Below are 13,060 nucleotides of genomic sequence, written 5' to 3' on the forward strand. Positions count from 1 at the left end.
AATATGAATGATTCCGAAATATTTTTTGGTAGTAAAATAGGCTGTATTAGGCTCTTGAGGTAATACTGAAGATCTTTTTTTTTATGAAAACCCCAAACACAAAAGGTATTGGAATTTATAATACTTAGTACCGTGCTTGGGTTGGAGGTTGAGAAGACGAAAGAAGATATTTGTTGACATTAGACTTGAACTTCTGTACACTGTAATTTTCAGGAAATATGTATGAAGGAAGGTTGTTCCAGAAAACAGCAGTTGAATGAATAAACGAGGAAGATGAAAAGTTGGCTCTGTGAGTTTGAAGTTGCACAGTAAATGTATGTTGACTCGTGGCGGCACGTGGTCAGACTGTTTAGAAAGCGAGAGCGGGAATTATACAAGGCAATTCAGAAGAACAGTGCCCATGGAAGTATCTGTAGAAAAGGCATACAGCAGAAACAGTATGTCTATGAGACAGCGAGTGCAGAGACTCTGTTAGAGATGAGTCATTAATTACCAGTAACCTAACTGTCCTATTCTGAATGGAATCTAGAAGCCCGAGAGAGAGGTTTTCGGGGCACTGTTCCAGATGTGGGAACAATATTCCGTGGTAGGGCGGATTTGTGATTTGTACAGAGTGACCTGTTTGAAAGAAAAGTAACGTCGAGAGCAAAAGAGAAAACCAAGTTTTTTAGATGCAGAGGAAGCAATATTTGTAATGTGCTTGTGCGAAGTGAGATTAGAAGTTTGAGTAAACCCTAAAAGAGATATATTATCTTGCCAAGAAATCGGAGTGTCACCAAAGATAAGCATAGGAACAGAAGAATCCTGTTTGCGAGATATAAGATAAGGCTGAGTTTTAGAAGGATAGTAATCAACTAAGTTGTCTTTGCCCCACTGGAGAATTACCTGAAGGTCGGCATTTAAGGAATTGGTAGCAGATTTTCGAGAAGTTGAAGCTGATTGAGCAGGGCAAGATTTCTCAAAATGGAAAGTGGAATGCAATGTGAAATCATCGGCAAAACTATGGATAGGATTTCCAGTCAATGGAAGAAGGTCATTAATATACAAGAGGAAAAGAGGGGGGGGGGAAAGAACTGAACCTTGGGGGCCACCAGCATTAGTGCAGAAGTTAGAAGACAGAGAGCCATCTACCATCACCCTCAGTGAGCGATCAGAAAGAAAGCTGGATAACCAATTACAAAAAATAGTTGGCAAACCATAAGATGGAAGCTTGTCTTAGAAGTCCTTTATGCCAAACACGATCGAAATCCTTTGAGATGTTAAGAGAAACTGCTTGTGTTTCGCCGAACGTTTCCATTGAATTTTTCATATATGGGTAACATATTGATGGTTCAACTATTGATGATCCTGCTCAGGTGGCTAACAAACTAAATGAGTATTTTGCATCTAAATTCACCCATGAGGAGTTATTCAAGGAGGGGAATGCCAGAGGTGAGTTAAACTCTAGCAGTGAGCTAGATGATTTTGTTATAACTGAGAGGAAAGTGGACCAGAAATTGTTGAAGATAAACATAAAAAAAGGCACCTGGGGTGAATGGGATCTATCCAGTTATAGTAAAGGAGGCAGCAAAGGAAGTAAGCAAACTCTTAGCCATAATTATGAGAGCTTCGTTGGACTCAGCTCAGGGGTGGTACCCATGGACTGAAGATGAGCAAATGTGACCCCAATTCACAAAGGAAGATCAAAGGGCAACACAAGTAATTATAGACCTGTGAGTTTAACTTCTGTTCCAGGAAAATTAATGGAGGCACTGGTTAAAGAAGCATTGCAGGATCATCTAGACAAGACTTCATTTATAGCTCGGACACAGCGTGGTTTTGTTAAGGGAAAGTCTTACCTGACCAATTTGATTGGATACTATGATGCAGTCACAAAAGAACTGGATGCAGGGAATAACTTTGATATTATAGACTTGGATCTTAGAAAGATCCAAGATACAGCACATGGAAGACTGCTTCACAAATTGGAGCAGTGTGGCATTGGAGGCAAATTGCTGCTATGGATAAAGGGGCGGTTGAGGGGGAAAAGACAGAGTGGTAATCAATGGAAACTGCTCATCGTGGACTAATGTTATTAGTGGAGTCCCTCAGGGTTCAGTGTTGGGTCCATTATTGTTTTCTGTATTTATAAATAATATTGATGATGGTATATCAAGCTTAATATCCAAGTTTGCAGATGATGCAAAGTTGGCAGGGTTGTTAACGAGACTACTGACGCTTTGCTGCTGCAACAGGATCTGGAAAGGTTGAGCAGATGGGCTGAGAGGTGGCAAATGAAGTTTAACATTGACAAATGTAAAGTACTACATATGGGAAACAGCAACCCCAGGGCAACGTATCAACTCTGTGGTACTACATTGACAGTGGTAGAGAATGAAAAGGATCTGGGGGTAATTGTGCAGGCAGATATGAAGTTCTCTGAGCAGTGCAGACGGGCTGCAAGAGTAGCTCATGGTGTCTTGTCAATGATATACAGGAATTTTTCTAGCAGGGATAAGGAGGTGATTATTCCCTTGTATAAGGCAATGGTCAGGCCACACCTTGAGTACTGTATACAGGTCTGGAGGCCTCATTTCCAGAAGGATGTAGAGCTGCTGGAACGAGTACAGAGAAGGGCAACAAGATTAGTCAATGGAACAAAGGGTTACTCTTACAAAGAAAGGCTAGGCACCAGTAAGGTGATCTGATAGAGGTGTATAAATCCTTCAATGGTTTGATGCCGATGGGATTCTTCCTCTTGCTCAGAATAATCACCTGAAAGGGCATAAATTCAGATTGAGGAAAGACAGATGTAGGATAGATGTGCAGAAATTTGCCTTTAGCCAGCGGGTAGTTGGTTGGTGAAGCAGACTTCCATCCCTTGTTGTGGAAGTTGATAGCCTAAATAAATTTAAGGCTCAGCTGGACAGGTATTTCGAACGAACGGAGGGGTGAAGTGGAAGTGTTTTTTTTTTTTTTTTTGTTCTTTGTTGATGCTGCAAAAGCTTGCTTTCTTGCATCACATGCCTCTACTAATGCTATTTTTTTTTTTGGTAGTTGTTGGCGCATTGGCTTCTGTGGCCATAGTGCACCTCCCAAGTTTTTTTGCAGTACATTGATCCAAGCCCGAGGCAGGATTCGAACCCGCGACCATAGGGTTGCCAGGCAGGCACTTTACCCACCTGGCTAGCCCGGTCAGCCTACTAATGCTAACAGACTTCCATCTTTTGTTGTGGAAGTTGATAGCTTAAGTAAATTTAAGGCTGAGCTAGCTGGATGGGTATTTGGAACGAACGGAGGGGTGGAATCGGAGCTTTTTTTTTTTCTTTGGCTGATGCTGCATAAACTTGCTTTCTTGCATCATATGCCTCTACTAATGTTAATGCTAGCATTAAGGTTTTTTACCAACAGATATCACTGATAAACCATAACACAAAATCTTCAAATAAAAAATGAATGAATGGGTGCCATATACTTTAATCTCACTGAATAGGTACCACATCTTTGACACCGTTGACAACGGGAATTCAGCCCAGTTACTTCCACATCCACTCCAAAAACAGCCGCTTTTTGAGGTGGAAGTTGAAATTTATTACCAGTGAACTAAGATTCATGTCAATAAAAAAAAAATTGTGTTCATTATAAGAAGGAATGACCATGAGTTTCGCCATTAGTAGAAGCATATGATGCAAACCTATACAGCATCGGCCAAAAAAAAAATCTTCCCATTTCATCCATCCATTCACTCCAAATTTTGTTCAGTTGTTCCTTTAATTTATTTAAGCTATCAACTTCCACAACTGCAGATGGAAGTTTGTTCCAGCAACCAATTACCCACTGGCTAAAGGAAAATTTCTGTACATCTATTCTAAAACTCTTTCCGCAATTTCAGTTTATACCCCATCAGGTTCATAATCTGAGCAAGAGTAAGAATACAATCAGCATTGAGCTTCAAACCATTCAAGTCCTTATACACTCCAATCAGATCATCTCGCAAGTGCCTAGTCACCAGACACTGCAGTTTCCAGAACTTAAGCCTTCCTTGGTAAGAGAACAATTTTACTCCCCTCAACAGTCTTGTTGCCCTTCTCTGTACTCATTCTAGCAACTCCTCATTCTTTCTAAAATGAGGCCTACACGCCTATATGCAGTACTCAAGGTGTGGCCAGACCATTGCCTTACATAAGCGGACAATCACCTCCTTATTCCTGTTAGCAAAATTTTGGTATATCATTGATAAGACTCTTGCAGCCTGTCTGCACTGCCAGGAAAACTTCATATCTGAGTGCACAATTACCACCAGGTCTTTTTCATTCCCCACTACACTGAGTGTAATACCATAGTTAGTACGTTACTACTACCCATAATTAGTACTTTACATTTGTCAATGTTAAACTTCAGTTACCACTTCTCAGCCCATCTGCACAACTTTTCTAGATCCTGTTACAGTAGTAATCTGTCATTCACGACCCTGCCAACATTTATATCATCTGCAAACTTCGACATTACGCCTCATATACTTTCATCAATATCATTGAAAAATATATATAAAACAAAAATGGGCCCAATGCGAAACCTTGGGGGAATCCTCTAATAACAACAGTCCACAACCGGCAGTTATGTTATATTATTTTGTTTTTTTTTAGGAGCATTAGCAACTAAGGCCATATTGCTCCGGGGATATGTGGTAGTCATTCCCTGACCTTTCCGCACCCTTCGTATTTGGTGTTCACGGGCTCGAACCCCTGTCTAATCAAGAAGCATGTGCTATGCACTGCTGCTCCTGCTCACCTGGCTACGGAGGCGCCCAACGGGCAGTGTCCATTGATTACCACACTCTGTGTTCTGCAACTCAAACAACAGTCAAACCATGCTTTTATCCATTGTAGCAACTTGTCCTTAATGTCATTTGCCGCAAAGTGAAATTGCTCCAATTTCAGCAGTAGTCTTCCATGTGCACAGTATCAAAAGATTTCCTGAAATCCAAGTATATGATATCAAAATTCTTTTTTGCATCATATTATCCCATCAAACTGGTCAGACAAGACTTCCCCTTAACAACCCACACAGTGTCTGAATTATTATTGCAGGCTTGGCAAGATGATTCTGCAATGCTTCATTAACTAGTGGCCTTGTTATTTTCTTTCTCTTAATCTGCCTTTGCCTGCCTAATCTCCTTTGTGACTTGGTTACAGACCAACTTATATCTATCATAGGCTTCCATGTCACCCATTAATTTATATGTATCACATGCATTTTTCTTCTCTGCCACGTCTAATTGGTTCATCTTTTTTTTTTTTTTTTTTTATGTAAACCCCAAACACAAGAGGTATTACAACCTATAGTACTCAGTACTGTGCTTGGGTTGGAGGTTGAGAGGACGAAAGAAGATATTTGTTGACATTGGACTTGAACTTCTGTACACTGTAATTTTCAGGAAATACGTATGAAGGAAGGTTGTTCCAGAAAACGGCAGTTGAATGAATAAACGAGGAAGATGAAAAGCTGGTTCAGTGAGTTTGAAGTTGGACAGTAAATGGATGTTGCTGGTGGCGGCACGTGTTCGGACTGTTTTGAAAGAGAGAGTGGGAATAATAGAAGCCAATTCAGAAAAACAGTGCCCATGGAAGTATCTGTAGAAGAGGCTTGCAGCAGAAACAGTACGTCTATGAGACAGCGAGTGGAGAGACTCTGTTAGAGATGAATCATTAATTAACCTAACTGCCCTTTTCTGAATGGAATCAAGAAGCCTGAGAGAGGTTTTGGGGGGCACCACCCCAGATGTGGAAACAATATTCCATAGCAGGGCGGATTTGCGATTTATACAGAGTGAGCAGCTGTTTGGAAGAAAAGTAATGCCCAGAGTGAAAGAGAAAACCAAGCTTTTTAGATGCACAGGAAGCAATATTTGTAATGTGCTTGTGCCAAGAGAGATTAGATGTCAGGGTAATCCCCAAAAGAGATATATCATTTTGCCTAGAAATCGGAGTGTCACTAAAGATAAGCATAAGAGCAGAAGAACCCTTTTTGCAAGATATAAGGCAAGACTGAGTTTTAGAATGGTTGATATCAACTAAGTTATCTTTGCCGCACTGGAGAATTACCTGAAGATTGGCATTTAAGGAATTGGTAGCAGATTTTTGAGAAGTTGAAGCTGATTGAGCAGGGCAAGGTTTCTCAAAATGGAAAGTAGAATGCAATGTGCTATCATCGGCAAAACTATGGATAGGATTTTCAGTTAATGGAAGAAGGTCATTAATATACAAGAGGAAAGGAGTGGGAAAAGAACTGAACCTTGGGAGACACCGACATTAGTGGAGAAGTTAGAAGACAGAGAGCCATCTACCATCACCCTCAGTGAGTGATCAGAGAGAAAACTGGATAACCAGTTATTAAAAACAGTTGGCAAACCATAAGATGGAAGCTTGTTTAGAAGACCTTTATGTCAAACACGATCGAAAGCCTTTGAGATATCAAGAGCAAGAGCAACTACTTGTGTTTCAAAGAACCTTTCCATTGAATTAGTCCATAAATGGGTAATATCAGCCAGAATATCACCAGTGGATCGACACTGACAGAATCCATACTGGTGATCGTTGATCAGACGGAAGGTTTCTAGGAAGTTTAAGAGTTGGCGGTTAATTGATTTCTCCGTTACTTTAGAAAGAGTAGAAGTAATTGCAATGGGACGATAATTGGGTGGGAGGGATTTGTCACCCTTTTTAGGAACTGGCTGGATACGAGCAAATTTCCAAGCAGAAGGAAAAACACCTTTGGAATAAGAAAGTGAAAAAAGGCGGCAAAGAATAGGAGGAGCACAGGTTTTGAGAACAAGTGGAGAAATACCATCGGGACCTGGAGCTTTCTTAGCATCAAGATTCGTCAAAATCCTTCTGATATCCTTATGACGGAAGATCACAGGAGGCATTGAATACAGCATGTTGGGAATGGTGGGAAGTGTTTTACCAAGATCATTAATACATGAGTTGAAAGAAAAATGGGATGCTAGCAGGTCAGCTTTATCCTTGGCTGAAGTGACAACAGAACCATCTGGTTTGGACAGAGGTTGGAGCAGAGATTAGCATTAGCATTAGTAGAGGCATATGATGCAAGAAAGCAAGCTTATGCAGCATCAGCCAAAAAAAAAAAAAAAAAAAACACTCCCATTTCAACCTTCCGTTTGTTCCAAATACCTGGCCAGCTCAGCCTTAAATCCATATAGGCCATCAACCTCAACAACAAAGGATGGAAGTCCGTTCCACCAACCAACCACCCGCTGGCCAAAAGCAAACCTCCGCACATCTATCCCACATCCTTCCATCCCCAATTTGAATCCATGCCCCCTCAGGTGATTATTCTGAGCAAGAGGAAGAATCCCAACAGCATTGAGCATGCCTAAACCATCCAAGGCCATATACACCTCAATCAGATCACCTTGCAGGTGACTAGTCTCCAGACTGTAATTTGCAAAATTTAAGCCTTTCTTTGTAAGAGCAATCCTTTGGTCAATTCACTAATCTTGTTGCACTTCTCTGTACTCGCTCAAACAGCTCTACATCCCTCCCAAAATGAGACCTCCAGACCTGCACACAGCACTCAAGGCGTGGCATGACCATTGCCCTATACAAAGAGACAACCACCCCCCTATCCCTGCCAGAAAAACCCCTGTATATCATTGACAAGACACCATTAGCTACTCTTGCAGACTGTCCGCACCGCTCAGAAAACTTCACATCTGCCTGCACAACCACCCCCAGGTCTCTTCGTTCTTTACCACTGTCAGTGTAGTACCACAGAGCTGATAAGTCACTCCGGGGTTACTGCCTCCCATACGCAGCACTTTACATTTGTCAATGTCAAACCTCATTTGCCACCTCTCAGCCCATCTGCTCAACTTTTACAGATCCTGCTGCAGCAGCGCACTGTCATTAGTGTCCTTAACAACCCTGCCAACCTTCGTATCATCCTCAAACTTGGATATTAAGCCTGATACACCATCATCAATATCATTTATAAATACAGAAAACAAAAATGGACCCAACACCGAACCCTGAGGGACTCCACCAATAACATTAGTCCATGATGAGCAGTGTCCATTGACTACCACTCTCTGTCCTCTTCTGCTCAACCATCCCTTTATTCATAGCAGCAATTTGCCTCCAATGCCACACTGCTCCAAATTGTTCAGCAGTCTTCTATGTGCAACAGTATTAGAAGCCTTTCTAAGCTCCAAATATATAATATCAAAGTTATTCCCTGCATCCAGTTCCTCTGTGACTATATCATAGTATCCAATCAAATTGGTCAGGCAAGACTTTCCCTTAACAAAACCATGTTGTGTCCGAACTATAACAGAAGTCTTGTCTAGATGATCCTGCAGTGTTTCTTTAACCAGTGCCTCCATTAATTTTCCTGTAATGGAAGTTAAAGTAACAGGTCTATAATTACTTGTGTAGCCCTTTGATCCTCCTTTGTGAATTGGGTTAACATTTACACATCTCCAGTCCATGGGTACCTCCCCTGAGATGCGCAAAAGTTGCGAGCTTTGGTGTAGGCAGAAAATGAAACTGAAGAATTAGAAACAAGCCAATTACGATATGCAATATTCTTCTCTTGAACAGCCTTAGTACATTTATTGGAAAACCAAGGTTTAGATAAAGTACAAGATTTTGAAGTGGAGTGTGGGATAATGGATTCCATTCCTGCAAGAATAATTTCACTGATACGATCTGAGCAAACATTGACATCAGAAGTTTTGAAACAGTAATCCGACCAAGAAGAGAAGAAAGGAAATCTTGCAGGTCATCCCATTTTGCATTCTTGTAATGCCAAACAACACGAAGTTGGGAATAGCCATGAGAAAAAAGCTCCATTGGAGAAGAGACAATCACCAAGTTGTGATATGAAGTGCCTAAAGGACCTCTCACTTCAACTGTGTTTGTTATTGTTATTTGGTTTTTAGGAGCATTAGCAACTAAGGCCATATTGCTCTGGGGATATGCGGTGGTCATTTTCTGACCTTTCCGTATTGGGTGGTCACAGACTCGAACCACGGTCTAATCAAGAAGCGTATGCTATGCACTGCTGCTCCTACCCACCTGGCTACGGAGGTGTCTTCGACCGTGTAGTTAGAAGGGTTGTTTGTGAGAAAAAGATCAAGCATGTTGGCTGTATGATTAGGATTGTCTGGTAGTCTTGTAGGTAAATGAACAATCTGTGCAAGGTCATTAGTAATTTCAAAAGCCTCAGCTTCTCGATCAGCTGGGTCGGTGTGACTAGAAAACGGAAGCCAGCTGGAATTGTGAACATTAAAATCACCAAGGAAAATTACCTCAGTGTTAGGAAAGTTGGAATGGAGAAAGTCAGGTTGCAAAGATAGGAAGTCAAAGAGCTCCAAGTGATTAGTGGAGTTGGGACAACGGTAGAGACAACAGATGAATTTTACAGAATGAGGCAGAGAGATTTTAAGCCAGAGAAGATCAAATAGAGGAGATTCAAAATTGCCAAGTCTCTGACAGGGAATATCAGAATGGACATATGCACAAGTACCACCTTTGAGGTGAAAGGAATCATACAGCGAATAATTTGGGCATCTGAGATGAGCAGTAGTTGAATCAACCAAAAAGCAGGGAATAGCTTTGATATTATATACTTGGATCTTAGAAAGGCTTTTGATACTGTTGCACATGGAAGACTGCTACACAAATTGGAGCAGTGTGACATTGGAGGCAAATTGCTGCTATGGATAAAGGGGTGGTTGAGGGGGAGAAGACAGAGAGTGGTAATCAATAGACACTGCTCATCGTGGACTAATGTTATTAGTGGAGTCCCTCAGGGCTCAGTGTTGGGTCCATTATTGTTTTCTGTATTTATAAATGATATTGATGATGGTATATCAAGCTTAATGTCCAAGTTTGCAGACGATACAAAGGTTGGCAGGGTTGTCAAGGACACTACTGACACTATGCTGCTGCAACAGGATCTGGAAAGGTTGAGCAGATGGGCTGAGAGGTGGCAAATGAAGTTTAACATTGACAAATGTAAAGTACTACACATGGGAAACAGCAACCCCAGAGCAACGTATCAACTCTGTGGTACTACACTGACAGTGGTAGAGAATGAAAGGGACTTGGGGGTGGTTGTGCAGGCAGATATGAAGTTCTCTGGGCAGTGCAGACGGGCTGCAAGAGTAGCTCATGGAGTATTGTCAATGATATACAGGAATTTTTCCAGCAGGGATAAGGAGGTGATTATTCCCTTGTATAAGGCAATGGTCAGGCCACACCTGGAGTACTGTACACAGGTCTGGAGGCCTCATTTCAAGAAGGATGTAGAGCTGCTGGAACGAGTACAGAGAAGGGCAACAAGATTAGTGAATGGAACAAACGGGTGCTCTCACGAAGAAAGGCTTAAGTTTTGCAAATTACAGTGTCTGGAGACTAGGCACCAGCGAGGTGATCTGATAGAGGTGTATAAAGCCTTGAATGGTTTAAGCATGCTCAGTGCTGATGGGATTCTTCCTCTAGCTCAGAAAAATCACCTGAGAGGGCATAAATTCAAATTGAGGAAAGGCAGATGTAGGATAGACGTGCGGAAATTTGCCTTTAGCTAGCGGGTGGTTGGTTGGTGGAACAGACTTCCATCCCTTGTAGTGGGGGTTGATAGCCTAAATAAGTTTAAGGCTCAGCTGGACAGGTATTTTGAATGAACAGAGGGGTGAAGTGGAAGTGGGTTTTTTTTTTTTTTTTTTTTTGGCTGATGCTGCATAAGCTTGCTTTCTTGCATCAAATGCCTATACTAATGCTAATCTGAGATTCTGTCAGAAAAAGTACATGGGGTTTGGCAGACTGCAAGTGGAAGTGGACATTGTTGAGATTAGAATTGAGACCACGTATATTTGTGAAATGAATTAGGAAGTCCTTGGGAGGTTTAGATCTTTTCGCAGATAAGCTTGCTCTATTAGTTTGACAATTCATGGTGTATTCAATAGTAAGAAAAAGTGGGTGGGACATGCTGTATGAAGTAATGAAATTTTTGGATATGGCGTACATGTGGTAAGAATATACCCAGATCCTTGGCATAACGTGGCCTCGACAATGCTCCCCGCATACACACTACTCGGACTCCCTCCAGTCACTATCTGGCAGAGTAGAGGTAGCAAGATTATACACTAGCTGATCCGGAAGCCTCCTAGAGAGTTACCAATAGGTTCGGTCTGGTGTACTAACTTGCGGCCGGCCTGCGAACACCGTTTTAGAGCTCTTCCCTCGAAATGTAAGGAATATTAGATCTCGCCACGACGTTCATCATAACCTCAAAAGTCATCAATCATACTGCATGATGGAAGAGATAGGGAAGGGTTGACCGGAACTTAGCTCTAGAGACTAAACATGGGTTCCACCACTTCAAGCCTCCAATAAGCAAAGTATTGGTATTTCACCGGTTGATGAGAGTCATCTACCACCTAGTACTGCCTGGTAACATAGAGGGGCGGTGTTCCTCCATGTGGTGTGGGCGCCACACCTCGACCCCTGCTTACGTTGGTTCACACTTGGGTGGTCACCTACCATGTACTTGTGCATGGAGGTTATACCCAGGATTACTAACAGTCCCACCATCGTGAAGGTGCAAGCAGAGGATTTGGCTGTCACAGACCGTCCGGACTTCGCCGAAATTGGGTCCACTTGACTTGAGTGTCGCCCGAATATCAGTTCCATCAGCGTTTTAGACTCCCAGGTAGCAAGTACAGCTTGTCTGGCATATCTGAGAGAATGTCTGTGACATTCTCAAGGACCAAGTTAGGTAGCTTGTGAGCTTTGGAAGGGTGAGGAACCAGTTGTACTTAAATAAAAAAATAATACACGACTACCAAAATTGTGTTCCAAAGCACGGGGTATAACAACATGTAAAAAGATAAATAAATAAAGTAAATGGTAAGAAACCACGGTTCCCACAATGCAATAAATTTTCCATATGAAGCCTTAAATCATAATAAATCTCTAAGTTTAAATTACATAGTTTGTTAATAAATTAGTTGATGGTTGATGCCTGTTCCACTCACGAAGATAAACAGCTCTTACACACCTTTGCACAGACTTGGAATTAATTTCTGCTAATTTCGCAAAATTTCCATATGCTAATCCTTCACATAAGTTTAAAAAAAAAAAAAAAAGTGATAGTCACAACTTTAGAAATAAATTTGTGAAATAAGTGACCATCATTCCCTTGATAAAGATTATACTGTACAATGAAAAAACTTTCCTGCCAACTGACATTGGGACAGAATAAACAAAAAAATTGTCAGTGTTCTGAAGGGATTAGCATTGATATAGAAACTGTCTCAGTTATGTTCCCATCACTGCAGTTGAGATGTAAGAGTGTTTTGCATTTGTAATATGTTCTTCTACAAGAAGAATTTAAATTTAAAAAATTTGAGGAAAATATTTGTTATAATATGCAACCAGTAATACTGCTGTAAATTAAATGTCTTTTTTTTTTGGTATTGAGGAGGGCCTTATTATCTGTTTTAATTGTTTCTTTTGTTTAATTGCTTGTCTTTTTAAAGATTATATTCACTACTTGAATAACCAGGTTCAATTTATTAGCCTTTTTTATATTGGAATAAGCAGTTTTAGCCAAACAGTAAGTTGATTTTTATTTAAGAAAACTATTTCCTTTTTTTTTTTGTAGTCTGCAGAAACTTTCAGATCAGAATTACTTAACAAGGATGTTGTGGTTCAGCTGTTTTCACCACTTATTGCATCTTATAAGGTGATGCAGTCTCAGTTTTATAATCAGTACAGTTCTGTCGAATGTGAAGATGGTATGATAACCGTATTTAATGAGGTACATATTTTCTTTATCAGTAATATATACTTAACAGATAATCTGAAATGTGCAAATCTTGTTTTGTAAATTGAGAACAGATAACAATTATATCTATTATGATTGAGGGTTGAGGAAAAAGTAGTGTAAATTAGGTAGCATAACTTATTGGCTAGCATAACATATAGTTATTGACTATTTCAGTGTAAGCACTGCCCATATGTATAACATTTCCCCATATCTATGGTAACTGAGA

General features: G+C 40.8%; 1 protein-coding gene across 1 annotated transcript in view; it reads left to right on the forward strand.

Annotated features, from left to right (window-relative positions):
- HPS1 (Hermansky-Pudlak syndrome 1 protein) overlaps positions 1 to 13,060 on the forward strand; it is a 455,504-nt gene that overhangs the window by 17,820 nt on the left and 424,624 nt on the right. Inside the window, exon 3 of the mRNA XM_090374645.1 lies at positions 12,670 to 12,825. Within this exon, the coding sequence (XP_090230771.1) occupies positions 12,670 to 12,825 (156 nt within the window). The remainder of the gene's footprint in view (positions 1 to 12,669; positions 12,826 to 13,060) is intronic.

Source organism: Mastigoproctus giganteus, chromosome 5, assembly GCF_048544385.1.
Source record: "Mastigoproctus giganteus isolate SK-2022 chromosome 5, ASM4854438v1, whole genome shotgun sequence".
NCBI classification, from domain to species: domain Eukaryota; kingdom Metazoa; phylum Arthropoda; class Arachnida; order Uropygi; family Thelyphonidae; genus Mastigoproctus; species Mastigoproctus giganteus.